This window comes from Perca fluviatilis, chromosome 23 (assembly GCF_010015445.1).
Source record: "Perca fluviatilis chromosome 23, GENO_Pfluv_1.0, whole genome shotgun sequence".
Taxonomy (NCBI): Eukaryota; Metazoa; Chordata; class Actinopteri; order Perciformes; family Percidae; genus Perca; species Perca fluviatilis.
Window position 1 is genome coordinate 16,624,992 of NC_053134.1, and position 27,342 is coordinate 16,652,333.

At 41.0% G+C, this 27,342-nt stretch overlaps 1 protein-coding gene and 1 long non-coding RNA gene across 3 annotated transcripts in view; one reads left to right on the forward strand and one right to left on the reverse strand.

Moving 5' to 3' along the window:
• LOC120553146 overlaps nt 1-27,342 on the forward strand; it is a 283,955-nt gene that overhangs the window by 147,785 nt on the left and 108,828 nt on the right. The gene's annotated exons all lie outside the window — the stretch shown is intronic.
• Nucleotides 10,880-27,142, reverse strand: LOC120553145 (leucine-rich repeat neuronal protein 3). Its single transcript, XM_039791234.1, has 2 exons — nt 26,762-27,142; nt 10,880-14,617 (listed from the first exon to the last, which is right to left on the reverse strand). Exon 2 carries the CDS (start codon nt 14,188-14,190, stop codon nt 12,061-12,063), a length of 2,130 nt encoding a protein of 709 aa, XP_039647168.1. The 5' UTR covers nt 14,191-14,617; nt 26,762-27,142; the 3' UTR covers nt 10,880-12,060.

Sequence of the window (27,342 nt, forward strand, 5' to 3'; positions counted from 1 at the left end):
CTAAATGAAATGGATGGCTGAGAGACTCCCTGCAAGTGTGGTCAGTCAATAGTCTGGCAGGGAGATGCTGATGATGATTCTAGGAGATGGCTGCACTTCGGAGGACTTGTTTAGGTATGCAGAATGGGCAAGAGAGGCCGACGGAGAGGGAAAAAGAGACGAGAGGTGTGGTGATGGGAGGAAAATGAAAAGTTGAAGTGTGCCCTTCCCTGAGGTGATTTGGACAAGTGACCCCATTGAAGGGATGCTCAGTGGCATGCGTACTCCTCAGCAAAAATAGGCATACGTTCTGTTTATGTTTCATACTCCGTCATGATGAGGCTGCACTCTGAGGGATGGAGGAATACAGGGGGAGAGAGTGTATGGTGCAGTGGAGGAGTGATTACCCGGCAGGGAGCTGAGGGATGAGAGCCGAACGGGTATTTTATTTTGTCAATTGGAGTGTGCAAATGGAAATGTCAGAGTGGCCGGAAAACTAATGAATCTGATAGGAGAGACGCCACCTCTCTCGCCGAATGCTTGATCAATTGCCATTGTCTTCTCCGGGCGCTGATGTTTTTCGTTGTTATGTTTTTATGGTTTTCTCCGCCTGGCCTGGCTGTTTGCAGTTAAGAGTTTGATGTTGAACTTTGAGTCAAGGAAATAAAGGAATCGATCTAAGACGGGAATCAATGCTTTCATCTGTTACTTACAAGTCTGGGCCTGTGAAAAGGGATTTTGGATTAGAGTTCTCTAACTCAGTTAGCCAAGTAAACAGAAACAAAAGAGGGCGTGCCAGCCCCAGAACAATTTGCCTCTGCGTGGATCACAATTAAAAACGTCAATTTAGTCTTGTTTATTTTCGACATTTCTATTCAGTGACAGATACACGCTGATACTGAAATTCCCTAATGGCAGTAACAGAAAACAAGTTGTCTCACTTCAATTAAGCAAGTAACTTCCATAACCTTGAAGCATTTTTGTGCATTAGTGACACAAAATGACAGATGTGTTGAGTTTAAATTTAGACTGACAATGATGCAGTGTTTCGGGGCTTTGTGCTTGTTCACAATTTCTGGTTACTTGATGAGTTTTGCAAAGACTGCAAACGCCGCGCGGGATGAAAAGAAAAGAAAAAACCTGCATTTGCACTATTCTATTTTGACAAGCAGGCTAATTTCTGCCCAGGGTCATCAATATTTCTGACACTTCAGTGGTGGCATAAATATAGAATGAATGTCCCTTTGTTGTGCTTGGGGAGCTACATGCCTCCAAGCATCAACAAAAATCACTTGGATCTGTTTGTTAGCTTGTTCAGTCAGTCGACAAGACTGCTGCCGGTCCCTCAGGTCTGCTTTCAATATCATGCACCATAAACAATATCCAATTTGGACTATTGAACTATGAAAATAGACTGCACGATCATGAGGAGGGAGATGACTAAAAATCAACCAGCTGTATGAGTGATGAGTAAAAACATTGGTTAAGGGGTAAACATTAAAAAAGCAACATGATGGTTTAATCTAAAGAAAAATACAAAAAAATAGGTGAATCAGTGCATCGCTGAATCTTACACTTATAATAAAGGTATCCATTTACTTGGCTGGCCCCCTGAATCACTTAATGTGGCTTTGGTTGAGTTATATCCAGTGTTGTAATGTGACGGAGTACAAATACTTCGTTACTGTACTTAAGTAGAAATTTCACGTATCTGTACTTTACTTCGCTATTTAAATTTATGTCAACTTTCACTTTTACTCCACTACATTTCCTAGATAAAATGTATACTTTTACTCCGTTATATTTCCACTAAGCATCTTCGTTACTCGTTACTAAAGAATAAAATTAGAAGAAATGTGTGCGACAGCAATAAGGGAGGTTTGGCGAATCACTGCTCCTAGATTGCATTACGCCACGCTCCCGCGCGCTTCTATTTCAGCTTTGTTTGTTGCTAAAGGAGGAGGAGGACGCCCAACTGAAACCGCCATGGAAGCACGAGCACCTACTGGAGGACCTCCCGTTATTGTAGACGACCACCCAGGGCTCGACATAAGCAATGGCCCCGATGGCCCGGGCCAGTAAAAACGCCGAGGTGTGCGCGATTTCACGTGCGCACATGTAGCCTACTGACTGAAAAACGTTACGGAGGATTTATTTACCGGCCGATGGCGCAGATGAACTAACGCTACACTCGTTACTGTAAGTAGGTAGCCTACAATAAAACCTCCATGATTAAAGAGTCAATACTTATCAATAACCCCGCGCACCTGTTCTACAGGCAGAAACATGTAGAAACAGATATTTCAGTCTGCGCTGTCCACTCGCCACCGCGCTGTGAAAACCCAGCTCTACTCTGCAAATTGACACTTTACAAACGAGCTAAAATGAAAGATGTCAGTTTGTAGTCTAACTGTTTATCTTAATTTGCAACCAATCTTGAACTTCGGACAAACTCTTGTAAACGTAGCTGCTGTCTAAACGAGCCATCCTCTCTGCTGGAGCGGTAAACCTATGGATGTATTTTAAGACCAAAACAAATACATGTGGCTACTTAATATGCACGTGAATGACGCGTTCGTCAATCTTGATGATGTGGTATTATTTAGCAACAGAATTGTCTTATTTCAAATTAGGCATACAGGACTAATCTGAGATCATTTTCTAGTTAAGTAGCCTATCTAGTAATCATTATGGATTTTCCATGTTTTTAGGGGTTTGCTTACACTAATACATGTAAAAAAATATAGCATTAATTTAGTAAGAAAGTGAAAATATCAAACAAGAAGATGCTATTAGGTATACTTTTATTTTCTTTATTTGAAAGTCCGGCCCCTGGAGTGTCTGCTTAAAAAAATTCTGGCCCTTGGAAAAATGTAGTTGATGACCCCTGGTCTAGCTTTACTGCTAATGGCACAACATCCAGTGGCAGTGGCTAGCTGGGTTAGAACCATTTTCTAAAGCTTCATAGTAGGTGCGGCATATATTTTCCTGCTATTTTGTCCTTTTCCAATCACATCTATGATATTTCTTTCAGGGCCAGTAAAAATGTAGAAGGGGCCAGCAAAACTCTGATCTACTGGCCCCGGGGGCCAGTGGGAATTTTTTTTTATGTTGAGCCCTGCGACCACCCCGACGATAGTGGTGAACTCTGTGAACAGGGTAGTGGTGAAGATAACATCATACACCCGTGGCCGTATTTGCAAGAAATGTTTCTGTACATTGATGTCAGCTCTAAAAATATGCTGTTTGTTCTTTGAACTTAAGATAATTGTGCCTGAAAAGTCCTAGAAAATAATGCAATTTTGATTTGATGAGTGAGATTAAGAAGATATGGGAACCCTAAATATGCTTTATGCTTTACTATAAGAAAGCCACAATAAAGTTCACAATAAAAGTTCTAACCGCTTGCTTTTAAAAAAAAAAAATTTTACTTTTACATCACATAAATAAGTAACATATACATCAGAAAATTACTTTTGATACTTAAGTACAGTATATATCAGATACTTTAAGACTTTTACTTAAGTAATATTCTAAAAGGTAACTTTCACTTCTACCAGAGTCTTTTTCTAGTACGATACTTGTACTTTTACTCAAGTATTGTTTTCTAGTACTTTATACAACAGTGGTTATATCAGAGTATCTCTGTCTGTCTCCTGACTGCTGTGGGCTTAAGACCTCTTTGTTCTAAGAGCAGTCCCATTCCTTTGATTGAATCCCCCCTCATTACCTTAGTTCCCCTCTGATTTAGATCAGGCTCGACAAACCCCGCTCCAATTTTTCACCTTGCTTATCCTCCGCCAGAGTTACAAACTGCGACCGGCATTTGCTCAACCTTTACACCCTTTGTCAGAAGCCCATAGGGGAAGGCGTGGGCAACAAGTGTCTCCCGGCTCCAAAGCAAAAGCCCATCAAGACCAAAATAGTCATTTCATAGAATCAAGATGCAGCGAAGAGCGTTCCCCACTAATGGCCTTCAGGACTAAGAGAGGAGCCAGGCCCTCGTTACCACCCGTGTTCTTTTGGACGCACTTCAGAGGACTGAGGAAAGCTTTTTCTTCTGACAGAAGAGAAAGGGCTTACAAATGGCTCAAATCTCTACAGCTATTCACCCAGAAAGTACATAAATAGGGCTTTTAGTCATATATTGATATATTTTTTTGCCTTTTTTTGACACATTTTTCTTTACTGATCTCAACAACCCCCACAAAACTGCACGGTTGGTTTTCATTCCCGAGTGAAAATGTTTTAACATGGCCTCAAGAGAGAATAATTTTTTATTGGGACAATAATGAATGTGATGGTTTTCCACAGTCTGCTGCTAATTCCACCATTAACATAATACAATTGAATAGGTCACTCAGTTTCTTTTATTTCATAGATGAACAGCTTTCAGTCAGTAGAAACATCATTCTGGATGCGTACATTATGGAGAAGAGCAGATTGCCAGACTGTTAACTGCCCCGCTCCCTTCATTTCAATTGCAAATAATCTGGATAGATAATTTATGTAAAACACGATTATCATCAATATGAAACGGTCATTCATTTTTGCCGTGATCTAATCTAAACTGGTGGATTTGTCTTATCTGGAGATGAGAGGAAACGGGAGACAGGAGCACAAATATCAACAGAGAGAAAGGGCCGAAAGAGAAAAGGGATCTATCAAAAAGATAATGAAGATCAAACACTCGGGTTTGGTTATTGTTATTCCAGTTTCCAGGGAAGCGTGTAATGAACTGAAGCAATATGGTTGTTTTGTGTAACCTTAACTGCGAGCCACATGCTGCTCCACAGTGAATGGAATCACACAGAGCCACCATCCACACATACCGGGGGGTTGGGAGGATGATTGATGGTACACTACAGCCATTTGTGTGTTCATTTTGAGAGCAAGTTTAAAATATCGGTTTAAACAGCTCCGACAGACTGCAGTGAGATGCGTACAAAGACATATTTTCCTTCCTTCAGCTTGATTAGCATTAACGCCTGAGCAAGGGACAAAACTGATGAGTATCGTGTGCATAAATATGATTGCCGTGTGCTCAGGTGTGAACAGTAATTTGAGACATACAAGGGAGAGAGGTGGGGCACTTTATCTGCACTAATGTGTTCCTCCGCTAAATGGCCCTCATGAGCCTCGACCCCCCATCTCATAAAATCCATCCTTCCCTCCACCCAACGCTGCCATCATTACATCAAAGAATAAGGCCACCCATTATGATGAAAGAGACCCACACACACACTTTATTTAGGCCATAGGCCCCTGTTGCTGCCACATTCCTATAGTACACAAATTACCTGAATTTTTTTAGGAGTTCATAAGTATGCTCCTATTTTGGCTGTTCAAGTTGATTTGGGTGGGATTCCGGATTCCCGAGTCAGATAACAGGACTAATAAAAAGGTGTTTCTCTGGGCTAAAGCACACAACTCTCTGTGGACTACTGAGATGCTGTTTTCTGAAGAAATAAAATTACAATATACAGTATATATATCGTAATAACTTAACTGCAGCATGAACACAACCAGAAGTAAGTTACTTGTAAAATTTTAAAGAAAAATGGTCAAAAGACATTTTGTCCAAACCAAAATTACGAACTTATATTCAAATCAAACATTATTATGGTCCTGAACTTTGTTAAAGATTTGTGTTTTATTATGTTATAGGAGTCCGAGGTCGTTAGTGGCCCTAACCGGAATCCTTCCTCTTGCCCTTGAAGTTGGTAGATTTAAAAACATCAAAGATGATAAAAGGTTGTGTGAACTATGTGAATTAGGAGAGGTTGAGAATGAATCCCATTTCCTTTTGTATTGTCCTTATGATGAATACCCATCTTAAATGAAATGTCTGTTCAAAATCCTGAAATGTTTGGGTGAACTGATGGAGTGGTTGTTTAAATTCAATGTGTATAAGTTGGCGATAAGTTTGTCTCTAAAGCATGGGAAAGACAAGAAGAAGGTTCATTTGTTTAAAATATGTAATTTATGTTGCTATTCTGGTATCTGGTCCCTTGATGTAAATAATGGTGTCCTGTAAGCCTGTTTGGGCTGGGCATATTTTCTTTATGCATGACACAATAATAAAATTATTCATTCATTCATAGAATAAGGAAAGAGGTCAATTCAACTAAATATTTCTGACATTTAATTAAATCACATTATAATGGGGATTTATTATTTAAACACTCAAATGTATTACACATACTTACATTATAAGTATAAACTGTAGACAGTAAGAATGAAGCAATCCGTTTTAGTTATTCAGGTCAGTTTTCAAAAGAGAGACAAATTATTGAAATCACTACTTTGCTGGGCACTGGTCATACAATTTAATCTCTCAATTTAATTTTAGAGAGCCTTAAATCTGCTTTCATGAGGGGTTTTGTCAGGTTTCATTATGTAACAATATGTTTAAGGTGGTTCTCAAGTTTAAATTAACTACTGTACAGCAGCCATGAAAACCCGCTGTTTGTACCCATAGTGCACACGCCAGCCAATGATATGAGTGTTGATCATGGTTTTTACTCTCATTTTACTCATGTTGCCTTCATTTGAAAATAAGAGGACACTATTTTTCTAGATCATTTCAACCAGGATTAACCCTTGTGTTGTCTTCCCGTCAACCATGAACTTGTTGTCCTTCCAGGTCAAAATTGAAAATGAACTTTGTTTTGCGCTTTTCCGATGTATTTGTCACTTTTTTTCCATGCTTTTGATGCTTTTTTGGATGCTTTTGGCACTTTCTTTAAAAATTGAGCTGGTTTAATAATAGGTTTTACACTTATTCTTGGAATTCATGGTCAATAAACCTCAAGATTTTAGTTAGAAAAGCAGAAATTATGAATTATTTTGACTAATAGTTATGATCAGAGGATGTTGAGTGGATCTATTACTTTTAATATTACCAATAACATTACTTTTATGTTTTGTGCTGCGTTTGAGCATCATGTTGTGCCATCCCTGTTGTATTTCAATGTTGCCACCTATTATTATTGTGACCAATTTGCTTAATTTTGTTTTCTGCTCTCTGAAAAGCTGCAAGTTGTGGCATTGTAATTGCTGCAAAGAGTAAAATTCGGAAAACTAAGTCAAAATAATGGTAAATGGTACTGAAGTCTAATGAGACACCAAAACATAGATTTTTATGTATGAAATATTTCTTCCTGCATGTTTCTGTATTCTGTACTGAACACTTGCACTTCCACATAAAAACATTGACTCATTGAGGTTAAAGTTTTATAATTTCCCATCATTTTGCATGTCCTCCTCTCCAACTGTCCCCTGATTATATGAAACATTGTGACAGTAGGCACAGATGCTCTATTAATTTGGCCAGTTCTTAATTACCAATGAGTAAATTAGCATGTATGCAAGGTTTTTGCAAATATGAGTGGTATAGGCATTCATTATTTCAATAAAAAAAAACCTGGAAACTGACCTCAAAGTTGTAACCAGTATGAACTATTACCCAACTCTTCTTCAAACCTTCCATCTGCCTGCAGCAGGTCTTTTTGAAGCATTAGCCTGCAGTAAGAAAGAAAGGTGGTACTTACACAGGGACTATAACTGTAGGTGGCTCTTCCACCATTTTACAACAAGACATTGTTTGGTGATGATTTATGCGGGCTGCCATGAATATCGATGTCCTCTGTAGCGCTAATGATTCTGATGGGAGCGATGGTGTATCTGTGTCATCAGGTTGACGATGCTTTATAAAACCTTGCTTGTTAGGCAGGTGCTCTCCCCCCTTTTTCTCCCCCAATCTCAATCCATCATTAATGTGACCACATGCATGTGAAGAACTCAGAAGTTCTTGCATTGATCAGCTGCATGCCCACTTCATAGAGGAAACGGACAAAGGGAGGCAGAAATCAATCAGTAGCCCAGGAAACCAATCATCTTTTTGAGAATGTGTCTTCCAATTAACGGAAAAGCCCTCTGTGGTGTAATATTTCCACATTCAATCCAGGTTGATTTCTTACTGTGGTCTATAAGACTTATGGATCCGTATTTATTAGTATGCTGGTTTCCTTGGGATGGATCAATTAATCAACTTCCTCCTCTAAATGTGGAATTTCAGTAATGTCATGCAAGTTGTGAATCAGAGAGAATATGTAAATGTGAAAGCAGCAATTGCTGGTGTGCACCCTATTGGGTGCACACCAGGTTATTTCAAAATGGAAGAGACTAATAGCAGCTGTGTTTTGGTGAGACACTTTCGCTTTATTTTAATGGATTTCATGAATGTGGATGTGTATGCATGCTCATGTGGTTTATTATTGTGGCTATGCACTGCAGAGACTTGGGGGATGTCGCCATTTTTAACTGCATGTTGGAGACGCCTTGGGATTGATGGCTATGGAAATGGAGACAGTAGAGGCCAGGCAGAGCAGAAATGCACATATACAAATGGCTTTTGACTGGTTGCTCTTTGACAAGCCGTACCAAATCTGCTGTGACATTCTGTCTGTACTTTTCAGGAAATACACAGCAATGCATGTTCAGAATGGTGATGCGCTGGGCAAATTCTGGCTCACTGATGAAATGTGGTGTGTATGAAAAATTCACTTGTCATCAGGAGTTACACCAAAGGTGATATGACAGGAAACAACCTACACCGCTGCAGCAAAATTGTTTAATTGATAAAGGCATATCCATTCTGTCATGAGAGCAATCCCTGCTTTGTTATTGCAATTTATAGGTCATCAGTTTGTTCCTCCAATAGCTGGCTATAAAGGCCTCCTAAAGCAAGCAATGGCATTAAACTTAGTGCTAGCAGCAAGATTGTAAATGCATGTTGACATTTCACTTTTCATTTGAATGTAGCTGCCTGTAGCTACACTGGCTGACCTAAGTTGAATTTTGTAACTTTAATAAGCTGATAATTCAAACATATAAAAGTGCCTGTAGCAGCTTGAACATTGTTTGCTTTCTGCAGCTCTTGCAGTGCTATATTATAGGATCGTATCTTAGATAGAAAATTTAATATTTAATTACAGCTTTAAAAGACTGAGAAAAAAAGCAGGCTGTTGTCTGAATATGACTATTATAATTATGAGCTATTTGGAGAACGGTCAAATACAAAGTGTGAAAATACCTTCCCACGTTCTCCAGAAAAGGTAGAAGACTAAATCAGCTGAGTTATACTATAAAATGTAAGCAGGCTTACAAATTTACATTTCCTATAATTCTTTTCATCTAAAAAAGGAAAATGACCTGCCAGCCACTGACTTAATGATTACTTTTTGTCCAAATGAAATAAATAAATGCACTATTGAACTTGCACCTCCCACTGGTGGATTGCACCTGCAAATCTCAGGCCCCCTGACAATGATCCTCGCAAAATTAAAATGAATATGTAACCAGTAGGAACACCCATCTATAAGCCTTCACTGAGTATGCTTTAATATCTGCCTCGGAGCAGATGGCTTTTTTTGAATAGAACAAGGTGGTTTTAATATTTGAAATATTTGAAGATTCAGCGAGAAACATAATTCTTTCTTCCTCACTGCGGATTAAATGGTGACAGCTCACTGGTTCTTTTCATGTTGGATTTAAGTTAAATCCAGAGGGGTTTTCTCTAATATAGGTTGCTTTGAATGTACAAATAAAAAAATAAAAAAAAACTATCACCCAAAATCAAAATGTGTGCCAGTGGAGGGAGGGTGTCAACGGCGAGAGGACAGAGAGCGAGAGAAAATAACAAGATCGAGGAAATGCTTGATATTGGGACAGACAGCAGGAGAGATGAGTTTCTGGATAATATTCAGCTTACTCACTCAAGTATGAAATGAAATGAGTTGTAAAAAAAAATTTCCATGAGCTGCTTTAATCTCAAACAACATGTTTGGTCTGTGAACTCATTTAGTGGCTTTTTTGGCTGTCATGTTGGGTTTCTCCGTGCACGCAGTCTGATGGAGACCGAAGCTGCTACACCTCAGAGTATAGAAGGTTGGCTGATTGTGTGTGTGTGTGTGTGTGTGTGTGTGTGTGTGTGTGTGTGTGTGTGTGTGTGTGTGTGTGTGTGTGTGTGGTGAGTGGTGAGTGAGTGATGTTATTTTTTCTGTATGTGGGTACAGGTGAATTCTCAGCCAGGCTTGTTTGCGCATCCGTTTTTTGAGGCTGTATTTGCAAAGAGACAGACTCAGTCTGACCTGAGCATTACCTGAGGAGCACAGAGCGTCATATTTTAACTCCCTTTGTCTTTGACAGATGGCTCAGCTCTAAAAGCCTCTGTCCATGGTGCTGAAGGCTGGCCTGATGTATGAGCGTTAGGCCCTGTTTGATAAATCCACCATGCCACTCTGCCTCTGACAGCCATTCATCATGCTTGGCTTTTTCATGTGAATGTTCTTTGTGCTGGATAATGCAGTCAAACAAATAAAATGGGAGTGTAAAGCTTAGACTCGGCTCTGTCCCACCCTGCTTTGACTTTTCAGTACTGTACTTTATCTCTCTGTCATAGGGACGCTGTGTCCCTGTCTAAGCACAGGTAGCTGTAGCTGTAACACAGTGACTATATTCAGAACAGCTGAAGGACGAACATGTTCTTAATGAGGCGGCTAATGAGTTCTGTTCTTTTGTTGCTGTTTTTTTTTTTTTTTTTCGTCTTCCCGTGGTTAGGACGACCATTCAACCATTCAGCTGAAGTATCCTGACTTTTTCCCCATCCCATGGTCTGGCTCAAAAGACCTTTGTACTTCTTGGTCATTATCGATATTTAGTTTTTACATGCTTTCAGTTGAAAGGTTACATGTAAAAGTCATTACACAGTTGATATTACCCCATGGTTGGATGACGGCGAAAATAATAGCTGTATAAAACCATGCATATTGGTTTGAAATAAACTAGATGCATTATGTCAAATATGAGAAGAAAGCAAATGAGAAAAAGTAGGCAATTGTTTGTAAAAGGAACAATGACATTTATTTTTTTCTTAGCACTTTTCTTAATAAGTCTGTTGTGCCCATTGATCACATATAGTACAGTTAATATAAAAATGGCTTTTTAACTTTACACCCAAAGCAACAACGAAATGTTTTTTTTAAAATATGTATGCTAAAAATACTGAGAAAGTATTTTCACTAAAAGTACCAGAGAATAGCTTGTGATTCTGCAATGATGACATGGCCATGTTTTGCTGTTTCTTCAGTTTCTTCTCTGTTTACCTCATGTAGTTCTGGTTGTAGGCACTTACCAGGGCATGACAGACCGCTTCATGAGGAGACAACACATCAATCACCTCAGTTTTAATCAACCTGTTATATTTTAGTCCAACGCAATTTTTTCCTAGTCACCGTTGCAATGAGAACTACACAGCATAAACAGCCATTTGGCAAATGTCCTCTCAACATACTCATTTTGTAGCTGAATTTCATTAAGCTTAATGTGACGTTGTAATCAAAAGTAGTCTGCTCCTTGCCTTAATTTAAAACCTATTCAAACTGTTCAGATACAGAGGATTTGTCATTACATCAACATAATAGAATATATAACAATATTTCCATGAAAAATCAAGAATCCATTTTAAATAGAAAAGGGGGTCTATATTTCATCAAAAGGCTTACACCATAGTCACTGTAATTTGTCTACTCTACTAAATCTCCCTTCCCATAATAGACAGGTGTTATTACTGTTTCTCTAACTCGTCTATGGATGTTTGACAAAGCACAGACGGTATTGCTTGGGACCACACGAACAGTTCCACAACTCAGAACACATTTAACAGTCAATTACAAGATAGTTGACCATCATCATCTTTACTTTCTTTACTCTGCCTGCATCTCTTTATGAATAGTACTGAAATATATTGTTTTGCAGTAAATGCCCCTTTCTGATGATGTTAGCTTGGTTTGATGGAACGATTACCAAAGCCACCATTTCAGCTGGGGTTGACACTGGGAGAGCATGTAGTCTATTTTAAACTGTTCCATCCCAGTCCGATAATAGTTTTGCCAGTGTATCTGAGCCAGGGACCAGCAATGGGTATGCCTTTCAAACAGTATTATAGATTTGTCCACCCCTGCCCATGGCCTTGTCCATTCAGTAGTTGGTGTGTGGTGCTCTACAAAGCTGCGCTTCTTAAAAGACATTGTCAGATACATTTATGACTGTGGCTTTCACTTTGACTCCACTTGGCAGTCCCTTACCCGAAACCCACAGCTTTGTAAAGAAAGGAGAGTGCGTACCGGTAGCTTCCACTTGTGTCAGCGAAGCTTTGGAGTCGCATTTCCTTATATCCCCATAAAGGTGGTGGTTCCTCAGAGACACATAAATAAGCAGACATGCCACTGAAATCGCAGCCAAGAGCACACCGAAGACGGTGATTAGTGCTGCGTCCCATTTTTCTATGTCCTTGGCTGCCAGCTCTAATCCCTTAGTGGTGACATTGACACATTTGGTGTCATGGTTGTAGTGGATGCTGCCGACATCCACACAGACTTTGTACAGAGTGGCGGGGCTGAGATGCGTGAGGTTGTAGACCTGGACGTCAGAGGGAACCCTGGTGGTAAACGCCGTGGTGGGATGGTTAGCATCTGACCCTGTGTACCATTTAATGTTGGGAGCCAGGGTGCCACGGCTGGCCTTCCATGAAACCAGGATGGAGTTTGTCTTCACTGATTTGATCATGACATTCAGAGACCCATTTTCAGGTTGGGGAAAATATCCATTCACCTCTACTGAAACAGATTTAAGATCAGCTCCAACCAGATTATGGGCAACACAAGTGTAAACACCAGCTTCGTTTTCTGTTATATCATAGATGTCAAAGGTTCCCTCTGGGTGCATGTAGAACTTGTCAGACACGGTGTTAGGCAGGACCCTGGTACCAGACGGGGTGATCCAGTAGATGTCTGGCTCTGGTTCAGCGAAGGCCCGACAATGGAGTGACACTGAGCTCCCATTCTGTGCTTTAATATGCCCAGGCATGCTTTCGGGAGAGATGAGTGGCAGACAAATCTCCATCATCTCCCTGAAGTGCACCTGTCGGACATGCTGGCCTTCGTACTCCGGGGGCTCCACACAGTACAGTGAATCAGGCTCCATGAAGCGAAGGTTGGTCTTGTTCATGTTCATCCAGCGGACTACGCAGTCACAGCGGATGGGGTTGCTGTGCATGCTAACCTCTCTGAGATTTGGGAGGGACTCGACAGTAATCCTGTGGAGGGCACTGAGAGCATTGCCATTTAGCATTAGGGTTTCCAGCCGTGGTAGTTTGTAGAAAGCATTAGGATGGATATAGGAGAGTTTAGGATTGTTGGTGGCTTCTATTTTGGTCAGCTCAGGAAGGTTATTGAGGGCAAAGCTGTCGATGGAAACTAGCTCTGGCATGCTATTAATCCCCAGTTCTTTCAGATGGAACATATCCACAAAGTCCCCTCTCTGTATCCTCGCAATTGGGTTTTTATTTAGGTCCAAGAACTTAAGATTTTTTGCATTTTTCAGGGCAGAATGAGGCACCTCAGGAAAAATATTATCATAGAACGAGATGCTCTCCAAGTTATCAAGACCAGCCAATGCATCGTCAGGAAGCTGAGACAGGTTCATTCTAGTGAGAACAAGACTGCGGAGATTACTGAGAGGTTTGAAGTTCATATCATCAATAGAAAGAATAGGATTCTCGCCTATCATCAGGATCTCCAGATTTGGCATGGGGTCGAACCACTCTCTTATAATGGCCTTCAGCCTGTTAGAATTGAGGTGGAGCCGCGCAAGATTGCTGAGACCCTGGAAAGCCATCGGGGAAATGGATGAGATGAGGTTGTGATTCATGTAGAGCTCCTGAAGGTTAGCCACCTCAGCAAGACTTCGCTCAGGCAACTCTCGTATCCAATTTTCCTCCATATGAAGGGATAGCAGCTGAGGAAGATTCCCCAGGTGGACGTCACTGATAGAGGATAAGTTGTTTTGCGATAAATCAATCTCTGTGATGTTGGCCAGGTAATCCAAGGGTCTGTCAATCTTGGCAACATTGTTTGTTTGCAGTAATAGTACTTGTGTGCCCACCGGTAATTGTTCCGGTAGGCTAAAGAGTCCCACATCATTACAGTCAACTGTCTGTGCCTCCATGTACACTGAACTCGGAGAAAACCAGGGTCTAATCTCACATACACAGAGCTTTGGGCAATCGGGCCTCTCCTCTGTGGCCACAACAAAAGAGGCCATGGCCAAGCCGACAAAGAGACGATCCACAAATGACACGTCCTTCATATTGGACCGATTCCCTCCAGTAAGAAATTGGTCCTTGTAGATTAAGTGGTCTGAGCTGTTAACTTCACAAATAATGAATCATTTGCTGCAGCTGCTGAGGCGATTGACTCACTGCCCCTGCCACCGCCACCACCAACTGCAGCAGGGCTCCCTGTTTTTTTTGTCTTGCTGTGTAGACGCCCTTGGATGTAATGAGCAATCACTCTGTGTTGCCCGCGGGTGTCAGGGTCTGGGGCCAAGGCTGCAGTTCAGGCAGACCCGAGAATGTGGGAGTGGGAAAAAAGAATGGACTGATATTATACCTCAAAGGACTTGGGTTAAGAACATTCATAGGTATCCATGAAAATTCTGCTCTTTCTTCAAAGATGGGTGTCCTCATTGATTGTCGTCACTAGCTTCCTGAGTCCACAGCCCAGTCCATTCCTACCTGTGTAAGACAAATAAGACAGAGAGGAGCAGTGTGAGTATTACATGATACTGGACATGGTCAGGGATTTTCATAAGAGAAGGATTTGGGCATATTGACATTTGTTATAGGCACACTGATGCATGTTGACATTTGTACATCTCAATTCAAGATATAGAACCGTGGATTTATATCTGCTTGACCTTCTAGACTTCATTCTGGGGACGTACCGATGTGCCCCCACAATATGGCATTCAATACTGATGTCAGCAGTGCGAGTCTATTATTGGTTAAAGAGAAGGCTTTATTAAAATTCTTAAATGGCAGACATCCTAGGGCTTAAGCATTAGCCTTAGGGGCCAGCTGCTTAAAGACACTGGAATATGTCAGTCACTATGGCAACAAGTAAACGGGCAGCCATCAACACACACCACAGGGATCCAGTTAGGCTGTACATGCAGACGAAGCATTTGACACAGATGCAGTTTGCAGCTGTTTGTTAGAAGATGCATCAACCGACTGAAATGAAATGAAAATGCATTAATGTGTTGACATAATTAATCGGTGCTATCAACAAATCTGCACGCTAATAGGATGGAAAATACAGCTCATGCAGTAAATCAGTGGTCATATATTGCAAACAGCTATGTTAAGGTGTATACTGTACACACAAGGATGCCTAACGGCAAAAAAATAATGACTTAATTATGGTCTTTGACACACGTTTACAAATAACAATAATCTAAGATCAGAAAGAGATTATCACAAGGAATGTGTGGCTTTGTTAAATAACATTTAAAGACTTATTCAAAATGACACAATTTAAAAAAATGGACACCTTACTGTGTCTAAAATGTCTCACTCATTCACTACTCTCAACACGTATGAATCTTTATCATTTAGCATCATCACTTTTAGTGTGCAACAATAATTATCTTATTTATCATAGCAAAAAAAATAATAGGATACTCTGCAGAAAGTAGTTTACATGGCATTGACTATTTCATTCTATTGGGGGAAATTGAGGGCACTATATTAGTGTATACATTTTCTACTCAGAATTTTGACACTCAAATAAAATAGTGGCAGATTAAGAGTGAAAGCTGAAAACTATATATATTTTACACATTTGGTGTGGCAGAGGTGATGCAGTTATTCCAGTAACAAAAATAATTGAATTGTCCATGAATAGCTTCATTCAATTATGAAATAATTTGAGAAAATAATCACATGCTATGTATTAGAAACAGAACTATGCTGCATCCTCTTGCATGCGAGTCAGCTATCTCTTTTTTTATGTAGTGTCTCTTTTACCATCACATTATTTTATGTTCCATCCTCTCTTGCTATGGCAGAAACTGTACCATGTAATTTGTCGTTTGTAACTGTCTCTTACTGAACAGTTTGATGGTGCTTGTAATATTTTCGGGCCCATAAGAGCATGCGGCACATCATGGGAAAACGTTGAGAGAGACGGGATGAAATGGAAAGAATCAAGAGAAGAAGTGTGACAGCTGCTGGAAAGTGAGAACAAGAAAGGAGAGAAATGGTTTCATTTCATCACCCTTGTCGTCTCCACCTCAGTGGCCACAAGGGAGATGTGGGGGGGGGGGAATATTTTTAAAAATGTAAATAAAGAAATCTAAAGGAAGCAGAAACGCTGCGGTTTGCATCGTTGGCGAAGCCAAGAGAAGGGGTCATTCCTCAACCTCTGTTGAACTGAGGAATGAACCAGATTCCAGCCAATGCTGGAATCTGGTATTGGAGGGGGTGGGTAAGGAGAGAAGGCAAACATGGAGCTAGTGGAAGGAGAGTGAGAGAGAAAGAGAGAGGGGGCAGCATTATTTTTCAAAAGCACCTGGCACTTTAATAAGCTGCAACACCCAGAGCATTCTGATAAACAGGGTTTAGCTTCTCTCCCTCAGCACTGGCTCTTCATTGTAGGCTATGCAGTTGATCCGTGCCCTGGAAACACAGGCCAGAATCTGTAATTTAGCCGACAGTGTTTGGGTCTTACCTCTGCTCGCTCTTCCTTCTCTCTTTAGTAATCACAATTACCAGCAGTGTAATGTGGTCAGGTTAACTATTATTGCAAGGCTTTATTGTGCAAGCACTGCAGGTGGCTCTAAAGGGAGGTGTGTTATTTGTTTTACCGATGATGTTAATTGTGTGGACGTTTTTAGGCTATGGCTTCTGTTTTATGATCAGTATTTTCCGATAAAGGCTTTCCAGCATTCAAAAATGAACTCTATGAATGTGAAGTGTTTGTGTGGTTTAAGAAATAGCGCTGCCCTATTTTCACAACACATTAAATCAGGTTTTACTTCATTAGATTTTGGTATGGCTTGATGATGGATGTGAGGAGGAAATCAGTGATTGTAAGGAGAGGTAGAAGGAGACAGATTGAGAAAGAGAATAATTGTTGTCTTTATTTTAATGTTAATGTCTGTTGTCCCACATTGGTGAAAATCTAGGATGGGATTAGTAAGGATTTACAGGACCATTTGCAAGCTGGTGTGGCCAGCGAATGTAACCTATTTCCCTGCTAACTAATGAGGATAAAATTCTCATAATCCCACACTTGGTTCATGAAAATATAGATTTTAGGCCTGTGTGTACTGTTTTCCAAATGCTTTTCACTTCACTGTGACAGCAGAATTACAGTTACCGTCAAAGTTTGTAATGTTAGTATTGGGGCAGATTATTCTTTATTATTAATTGATTGTTTGGTCTATAAAATGTTAAAACACAGTTTTGTCTGGCCAACAGTCCTAGACCCAAACATAATCTGTTTAATGTTATGGAAGACTAAGAAAAGAAATTCATGTGAGTTTTTACTTAAACGATTAAGCGATTACCAAAATTTTGGCAGATCAATTTTCTAATGATCGACTAATCAGTTAACCAACAAATCGTTTTAGGTCTAGTTAGTATCTAACTATTATTCTAACGATTCATTCTGAGGTAAAATGGCCATCTCAAGCGTCACTTTAAGCGGAGAATGAAGCAGGAAGTCAGGACGTCTCCTCATTTCCTCCAGCTCCCTCTGATGGCAACCAACTGAGCATCAATATATGGAGAAGTCATGTCATTTTTTTTTTTTTTTATGCTTTCTAATTTATCTAATTTATATATAATATAAATATTGCATGTCTTTCACTGCCCCAGAAATAAAGTTTTAAATATTACAAATCAACGTAAATCGGGTTTAATTAACAGTCTCCTGGATGTCCGCTGAGGTCCCAGTGAAGGGCTGCTGAAGGGAAACATTGGGAGTCATTTTTAAGAAGAAGCTGACTGAATCTGAGGTGACATCTTGGTGGCAATGTGTCTGATGTGGCAAATGTACTGAGTCTTCAGGCATGCTTGCTGTCTGAGCGAAATAGTGTTGAGTCAATGACTTAGTTATGTAATAAAACAGTTTGGAATAACGACAATCGAGGCAAGACGGCTATGTAACACAACTAAGAAAATGTTTATACAATACATGCTTTCAGATTAGTTTAATGTTAATGACAAGCGTAACATCCTCAGAGCTCGGTGTAGTTAACCAAGATGTGTTAACACCTCGGCAAATCTGAAAAGCTTTCAACAACAGAGCCTCAATTAAGAATGCTTGTTTGGCTGGAGAAATTGGGCTTGTTTAGGGTACAGAAACTCCATTTCTTAACACTTATGAAGTTGAAATATTGTAGCAGACTGCATCATCTTAAAGCTACATTGTGTAAGAATGAGCGGTGAAATTGTATATGACAACCAACTGAATATTAATTTCTAGCCCCTCCCATTCCGAGCGCGTTGTAACTCCTACGGTAGCCGCATTATTCCAAGAAGTACAACTTTGTCCGTGAGTGTTCCTTCCAGTGTAATAATAGTTTTACGTGTTCGTTATTTTGGTACCATTTCATTGCTAACATCATCTATCAGGTATCAGCGTGATCCTCAATCTTCAACAGGCTGCCAGCAGATCGCGTAATCTCCCCCTGGCGTTCGTCAGGGTGCCACTGAGTGTGAAATCGCGAAAGGTGGAGGTATGTCCCTCTTTGGCTAATGTATTTTAAAGATGGAGGCACAACATGGCAAAATACATACGAGCAACTCGCTCATATGTATTCTGAACAGCAGATTCTACGCGTAGGATAATAATTTGATTAGTTGGTGGAAGTAATTAAACATGAATGAGCACATATTTGTGAAAGAACAAAGGGGTTTTTGCTAAGAATCAACTCAAAACATTACACAATGGAGCTTTAAGTGAACTGATCCTAATCATGCACAGGCAGTTGAACAGGTAAATTGGTATCGCACGTCTGCATTATGTGAAGGCCAGTGAAGAGGCAGTCTATATTCTTGGGGCCGTTCACCGTGACTGCTGTAAATCCACACACTTGTACTAACCTATTAGTAAGAGGTCCAGTCAAGCTACCCAGCCACAGCCGACACACACACACACACACACACACACACACACACACACACACACACACACAGCTGCGATGTAGAGCTAATTTTCCACAATCCTCTGCTCAGTTGCCGGTAATTGAAGTGGAGATGGAAGGGAGAAGGGAGAGAACAGATTGGAGGACAAAATGACTTGCTCGACAAGGAACTTGTCATGGTATTATTAGTGGTCTGTTAAGCTCTGGTCACCCTGAGAATGCTGTCATTGCAGGAAATCAAAATTAACTTTAGCAAGACCTTAAAGCAAAATAATTAGCCAGTCAAAGATTGGGTAGAAAACAAGTGAAAATGTTGTGGTGTATTGGGAATGAAGTGGCATTTGGCTACGCAAAGATTGATGAGGCTAACATGGCTGTGGCCAATAGAATTAAAAGATGGATGCTTGTAATCTGTGCCTGGAAAAAGCCTTTGGAAATTGTGTGTTGCGAGATACATAATCAACAGCTGGTAATATAACCTAGAGGGCTTGGAATGGGATCTCCTGTAACTTAATGTCTAACTGCACTTACACATTAATTCTGAGCTTTGACCTTTGTCTGGGCAGCCAATGGAAGCCTTTTATAGGTCAGGCTAAGGTGTTCACTCGTGGAGCTAACACAAGTTCCCAGGTGTCAGAGGAAGGGGTGGGGGTGGGGGGCAGCAATCATTCAAGCCATGGTCTCTAAAGCACCTCCATTACAGTAGCAGGCTGAAAGTCTGGCCCATTGGCTTTTCATATTCACCAGTGTTAATCCTGACTGTGAACATTAAAGCAAACAAGCTTCTTGTATCTGGCCTGTTCAGGACTGCCTTAACAGTGATGAATACAGCTGTTACACCAAAAATCAAAAAGGTTAAACCTGCAATAACTGATGTTCTGGTCACCATCTGTAAACACAACATTGACAAATCACCTTTTTCAGTTAGTTAACTTGTAAGCGTACTGTTGCATATTTACACATTCAGGAGATAAGGAGAAACATTAGCATTTATTTAAGTCTGTGTCTGTGTGTTCACCAGCTAGTTGCTAACTTTGCCTGTCTGCTGTTTGGTGCTGGGCAGGTGGGGTACAGTGTTTTTTTTGAGCTTTTTCATTGAAAACAGCTGCCTGCTATGGCTACAAAAGACATTATAAGCTGAAATACACTTCATAGATAGGCCGACTTATACTAGAGTTTTTAGGACAATCCTGATATCAATATTTGGGAGTTTTAAAACATCTGATTGGCTTGTCCCTACAAGAATCCCTTTTCAAGTTAAACAAAGTAATTTGTATTTACATTGCTGATTATAGCCACTTCAAAAAATATCTGTACCCTGGGCCAATATTGTCCAGATTTTCATGATGGTATTCAATCTGTCAATGAAGAAGAAAAAAAAAGTGTTTTGCATCACTATAAAGAGTTGGGAGCTACTATATCTGTATATTTTTTTGACATATTCCAACTAAGTAGCTGTTCAGAAATGACTGTCATTGCATCAACATTATAAACAGCTATGTCTTTAGTCCTCGTTATTCACAGAATTCACTCTTAATTAGCATGACATTTGGCATTACTGAAAAACCTGGAATCTCTCCTCATTAAAATGCTGCACATTTAGTTTGGCTTTTTGTTGTAAGGTTAAACCTCTTTTTTTGGTTTGGTAATGTTAAATTGACACACACGCACATACTTTTTATTGAGTGGATTTTATGACACATGTGCCCAAAATGTACTTTTTGGAAACCATTTACTCTCATCTGGAAATGGCACCAGACTAATCATGATATACCCAAATTGGGACGAGGCTACATTTAAGAGGTTCAGCCGCTGTCAAGGTGAAAAGCTTTTCCATTCAGATCTTGGCAACACCTCACACTTACTTTCCCACCGGGCCACCTCCATTAAACTAACACTGTGGCTCTTCCGGACAGTAATGGCACAAATACAGTTTGATTAGAGACCAGTGAGATATTACCAATTTAAATTAATGAGTGTGCACAGTAGGGGCAGAAAGCATTGGTCCTGGTGGCTCTGCGGTGCTAATTCAGACAAGCCTGTCTCAGGTTGGCCGGGCCGCCAAACAGCCGGGCAGAACTGTTTGGTTTATGCTGTTCATTGAAATGAGTTATAAATCCTCCCCCGTCGCTTCACAGGGTTTGGATGAGGTTTAGCGGAGCAGGGAAGTAAAGATGATTGCTTTGTTGCAGGTTGGGTGCTCATGAATGACCTGTGTGGCGACAGGTTGACCTACAGTTTGTGTAAAAATGAAATCATTTGTTGTACAAAACACAAGTTCTGTGAGGGTTATGGCAGGCATGAAAAAGAGCATTTGTGAGATCTGAGCTGTGGAACAAGTCTAGATGTAGGTGGGGAGCATATTGGCCCTCGGGGAGATGATTATGGGGCCTGCACTGTTTAAGTTGTAACAAGGCAGTATTGCATCTGATGAGAGGTGTTCATTACACTCACTGTGGTAAAACTGGTAGGAAGACATAAAGGTCAGACTTAAGTGGAAAGTAGGGCACAGCCGAATTGCCTCCTCTTTCAGGAGAATAGCCTGTGCATTGTAGAAATAGTTCACTGGGAATTTTGATCCACTGGTAATAAGCCTCGCAAGGCTTTCTTCTTTAAGTCACCCCCCCCCCCCTCTCAGGCTCCTCTTTCTTCTTCCTCCCTTTTTCTCATGATATTGCAACCCTCACATCCCCTTTCATAAACCTTGTCCTTTTCATCCTGCACTCTCCCATTTGTCTTCGCTCTTCAAACCCTCATAGTGAACATTTCTCCTTATGTTCCTGCACTTGCATCACGATCCACACAAGCCATGGACTATTTAGAAAGTAGGCATTTAATGTCGTCTCCCTGCATGTCTCGGCACCCCCTCTTGCTTCCTGGGCATCCTACTGTCTCGTTCCATTGCTACCGGCCTAATTGCCTTCTCAAAACTCATCACCCCTGCTGTGCCATATCTAGTCTATCTGCAATACCGTCTGACTGTTTGTCTCAGTAGCTGCTATTATTTTGGTAATCCCTAAAGTCCACCGGATGTGGTTTGGTCCAGAGCCAATTGCATTCCACCCAGTGCGTCATTGTCCACAAGACACGAGCGGTGATCCTGGTCTATTTCTTGCCAGAACAGTTTGCATTGTCACTTGAATGTAAATACTATAAAATTCCATTTTCATTTACAACTGAAGTGAAAATATTATCCAAACATATCATGTGATAGGTAGTATGTCATTTATCACTGCACATACTGTAACATACTTTTTTTTTATTCACAGGCATTGACTGCATAAATAATAAACTGAAAGGTTTAGTATCCTCTTATGATTTTGTAATATGAATAGAACCATTTAAAACCCACTGGATCATCGAAAATCTTTTTTTATTACAAGGCTAAAAAAAAACAGGGCAGTTTTTCTTTTTGGAGATTTTCTTTTGGACATACATGGTTTTCATAGACCAGTAAGTATTTTTATTTCTGCTAATATCCTTCTCGCTATAAATACAAACCAGTTTTGTTGTTGCTAAGCTTTTTATAGAGCTTGTATTTCTCTTTCCGTGGTTAATAGTTTCTTATAATTTGAAAGCAAATGAACAAAAGTGAGAGAAGATAGTGGACACTTGACCCACAGTGGACATGTAGCACAGCCATGACACAACCAAGCCTCTTCCGATAGACATTCTGGGTAAGTCCCTTAGTGGGTGGGTGCCTCTGAAAGGCTCTACTGTCCCTCCCTCTGTCCTTCCCCTCATTGATTTACTATTATACTTTCTCTAAGGTAAGGGAGAGTCCATTAAAGGGAACCTTCTACGCAGTGTGTATGCATAATGAAGCTTAATGTATGTTATCTGTGTGCGTGTGCGTGTGGGAGCGGATGGAAACCTTTCCCCTTACATCTGCACTTGTATGGCCATGAATCAGTGGCAAGTCAACTGTTAATCTAAAATCAATGTTCCAAATTAACCACAGGAACATAGACTCTGGTTTTTCAGCCCTTTTCTGGACAAGACATGCCCTTGGGCTGAGTGAGGGAGAACACAAATGCTGCACTATCCAACGCTACAGCACACCCACCTGCTCTCATGCACACAGGAGCACGCACAAATACATAGAAAGATATATGCATTTGCAGACACAAGCACACGTAACTTTGTCGACAGTGTACTCGCAGAGAAAATAAAAAAGCACACATTCCCAAGCTCATTCGCATAATGCATGCATAACGCACCACAAAGAATAAAGAGCATAGCGTAAGGTCCCCTTCTTTAATGCGATTGTAAGTCAAAGCCGTTTGTTCGTATCCACCTAGTTAAAGGTAATGAATATCCAACTTTAATTTCTCCCCATTATTCAACGACAACATCTCCAACACCCAAAACTGCATAATGTTCCATGTATTGCTGCTAGCCAGAATGAAAGAGAGAGGTGTGAGGAGGGGGCAGCCAGGGACTGGCAGGGGGAATGGAGCCAGCGGCATATCCCTCAAAGTCAGAGCCAAATTGAATCTGCAGGTGCAAATGTGGCATGTGTGCTGCCTCTAAGATGCGCAGCTATCTATATTTATATGAATAATATATGGCTGGTCAAGGGGCCACAAGCCTGCAGGGAATAAGTTTCTACGGCAGACAGAATCAATCATTATATGCCACTGAAATGCATTTATCGCTGGCTTGGACCTCTTTATTATGATTTCATGGGGTTTGATATGGGCTTTCTCTTTCTGTTTTCATTCTCTGCTACTCTTCCTCAGCTAAAATAGATGAAATATATGGCACCATGGCTTTGTGTCTATTCAAAGGCTTGGCAGCACAATGACTGGCTGATTTGGAGACAGTAATCACTTTTTATATATGTATGTATGTGTGTGTGTGTGCGTGTGTGTGTGGGTGTGTGTGTGTGTGTGTGTGTGTGTGTGTGTGTGTGTGTGTGTGTGTGTGTGCATTTATGTGCATATTTCTGCACATGTATGTACATACATGCAATGCGTGTTTGTACATGCTCACATATCTCTATGGATAAAATACTGCAGCTTCATCAATACATGAACACTTGATTTGGTCTCATGATACAGCATCCTCCAAGCTTTTCATTAGTGCACTGAGGGCCTATATGTATCAATCCAAATGCAGAACAGATGGACGGCACAGCAGTAGCCCTTAGATGTCTTTCTCTGCTCATGTTTGAAACCGCAATACGGGCATGTGTCCCTATCATGTCCAACTCTAATTTGAATCTGCAGACTAGCAGACTAATTAGAGAGTAATAGCTTTGATTGTTTTGTTTTTTTGTGATCACGAGTCTTAGATCTTGTTTTCCAAATATCTGACATTTATCTATTATACGTGATCGTTTTTTAGAACACCTTTTAGTTAAAGCGGCGTGGGTCCAGCGCAACATTGTACCCACGTACTCTGGAAACGCGTGCTGGCTAAATACTTAAAATGCTAATGTGAAAGCAAATGTCATTGGATACAAAGAAGGTGTCACATCCCATTCTGACCTTTTGATATGGACTGAACAGCAAAATGTCATGGATGCTGCTAGCAAACCATGTTTTCATCCTCAGTTGTTTTTTTTTCAGTTTGGTTTCTCTTTCTCCTTTGAATTAATTTGGGTCTGCTACAGTCCCCCCTGTTCCTTTTGCCCTCTGTCTGTGCTTATTCCATTTTAATGGGTGCCTGTGTTTGTTTGGGAACAGGATGCTATCAGAGAGCCTATGCTTGGTTGCACAGGCTGATCCCCTGCAGCAGTCTTGTGAATATGTTTACATGCATTTCACTCAGAAGCCTCGATAGATCCTAAAACATCTTGTTACCACCGTATGGGAAAAGATTTTGAGATTAATTTGAATTTGATGGCGCAATAGTATAGTCTTCTTAACCTCCACATTCACGGACTGTGAACCGGTAGCAGCGTTTGGCACCCACACATCCTCTCACCTCACAGGAACCTGCTGCCCTCTGCCTATAGAGAAATGAATATGGAACACCCACACTGTGCTGTTTATCATGCTCTCCAAGCCTACACAAGGCCCCCCCTGCCCAACACACACACACACACACACACACACACACACACACACACACACACACACACTGTTTCTGACTGTTTCACGTGTAGATCAATAGGCAATTCGCAAAGCCACTCACTTTAAGTGTATGACTTAGTGTGGACATGTAATATTGATTTGTTTTGAACAAATGTGCCTACATTAATAAAGCAACCCATTAATGTTTTGCTTCACTGTTTTTATTACCTTTGGGGAAGAACTGCAACATGGCTACAATGTTACGATACAAGCGTATACTTCCACCTCAAATACTGTTTTGGACTATATTTTGCATAACATGAAGTCACAACTGGCAGTGTTCAATGTCAGCAGGAAAACCCTTTTAAACAAAATTGCGCTCAAGGATCACTTGTGAAAAGATGACGGCTGGATATTACAATGGCCTTGGCTCAATCAGGTACTCGCATAATTTAAAGTGGGAACAATACTGTGGGTTTGTCAGCGTGGCATGGTGTCTGATGTGACGGCATGATGGCTCTCGTGTGGCATTTGACTGTGTTTCATATTGAACAGCTGCTTTGGGTGAGTCATTCCCACTGTGGAGGCCAAAATCTATTGTAATCATCACCGGAAACAAGCACACGGATGGACACACACACACACACACACACACACACACACACACACATGCATGAATACACAGAATGCATCTGCTCAGAAGATTACAGCCCCCATTGGTGAAACTCAAATTTGTCATTATCGGCCATTATCTGTTTATCTGCCTTTGAAATATTAATGAGTAGTTACATCTACAGGATGACATACATTTTGGACAGAGGGGAGGGTGTGCATGAGAGATAAAATGGGAGGTTGTGAGAGAGGGGGAGAGGGTAGAGAGACGCCCCAATGCAGTTAAGGGATTAGTGAATACCTTCCATCTCTGTCTCTCTAAAGCCGGATCTCCGAGTGTGTGGGTGTACAGGCACAAGCAAGGTGAAGTGATGATGGTGAATGCGCTCGAAGATGCCTCTCAGTGGTTGTGTTTAATTACATAAAAAGACTTGGATGCAACGTGCCGAGATGGCGGTGAAAGCAAAGGATCCTTTCAGTCCACAGTTGGAGTGTGTGTGTGTGTGTGTGTGTGTGTGTGTGTGTGTGTGTGTGTGTGTGTGTGTGTGTGTGTGTGTGTGTGTGTGTGATTGTGTTATGTGTTAAAAGAAACCTGGGTACACGTACTGTAATGTACTTTCGCGGCATGTGTCGGTAAGCTAACGACTTTTCTGTTTGCAACAGAAAGATTTAATGGAGAAAGGAGAGAGTGAGGACCCGAGGACGTTAAACTGCCAGTCCATCACAAACACACACACACACACACACACGGCGCGCCTGGAATTTTCCTTTTTGTAGCCTAAGCGTTGCATCCTACATAGTTGCACAAAAGCGCGTCTCCACGTCAAGTGTGGGTTCGAGGCCAGTCATCAGCATAATTATCCTGCAATGTTCCCCCTTATTTCTGCAATCTCGCACGAGTGACTGTGTTTGAGAAGCTAGATGATACGTTATTATATTATACACAAGACTTTATATCCGGTTAAACATCCCCGAATCACTGAATTCAGGCGTTTTTATTAACTTGTAAAATGCGTTGCGCAGACGCACCCGTTCAGATGCACCCGTTCTCAAATGACAGAAATACATTTAAGGAGTAAACGGAATAAACTTACCCGATTTAACCATGATAGCCCTCGAAGCAGTAGGTTATGTGTTGTCTATATTTCCATCAAGTGCGCCGCTCCAACGACGAGCGAGCCCCAGCGCGCAACATAAAGCCAGTCAACAATGTGTGGTCTTCTTATTTTTTACGCAGTTGATGAGAAATCAGTTCTAGGCTTCTTCCACGGCAAAACGCGCGGCTTCTGCATGAGGGGGGGAAACAAAAACGGCGAAGTCCAAAAGCAGGTTGGCGAGAGTGTAGAGAGAGATTCACGTGTTCCCTGTGCCCTTCCCTTCCCGTCTTCACCGCGGCTGTTAAGGGCGCATTTCTCCCCTCGATCAAGTGTCAGGCGGACCACATAGATGCGCTGCCGTCTCCCCAGCAGTCATTAATATCAGCACAAACCCCGACTCTCCAGAGAACAGCCAATAGCGTCAGAGAAGCGGGCGAGATGCTCGCAGCATCCCTGCTCTGGTTGGCTGAGAAGAGCCGTCAGTCATATCCCAGAAGCCTGTTCTCATCTATGTCTTCTTCTGTTGGAGGTGAAGCACGCTGCAAAAAATATCCACATTAACAAGTCACTCATTCTAG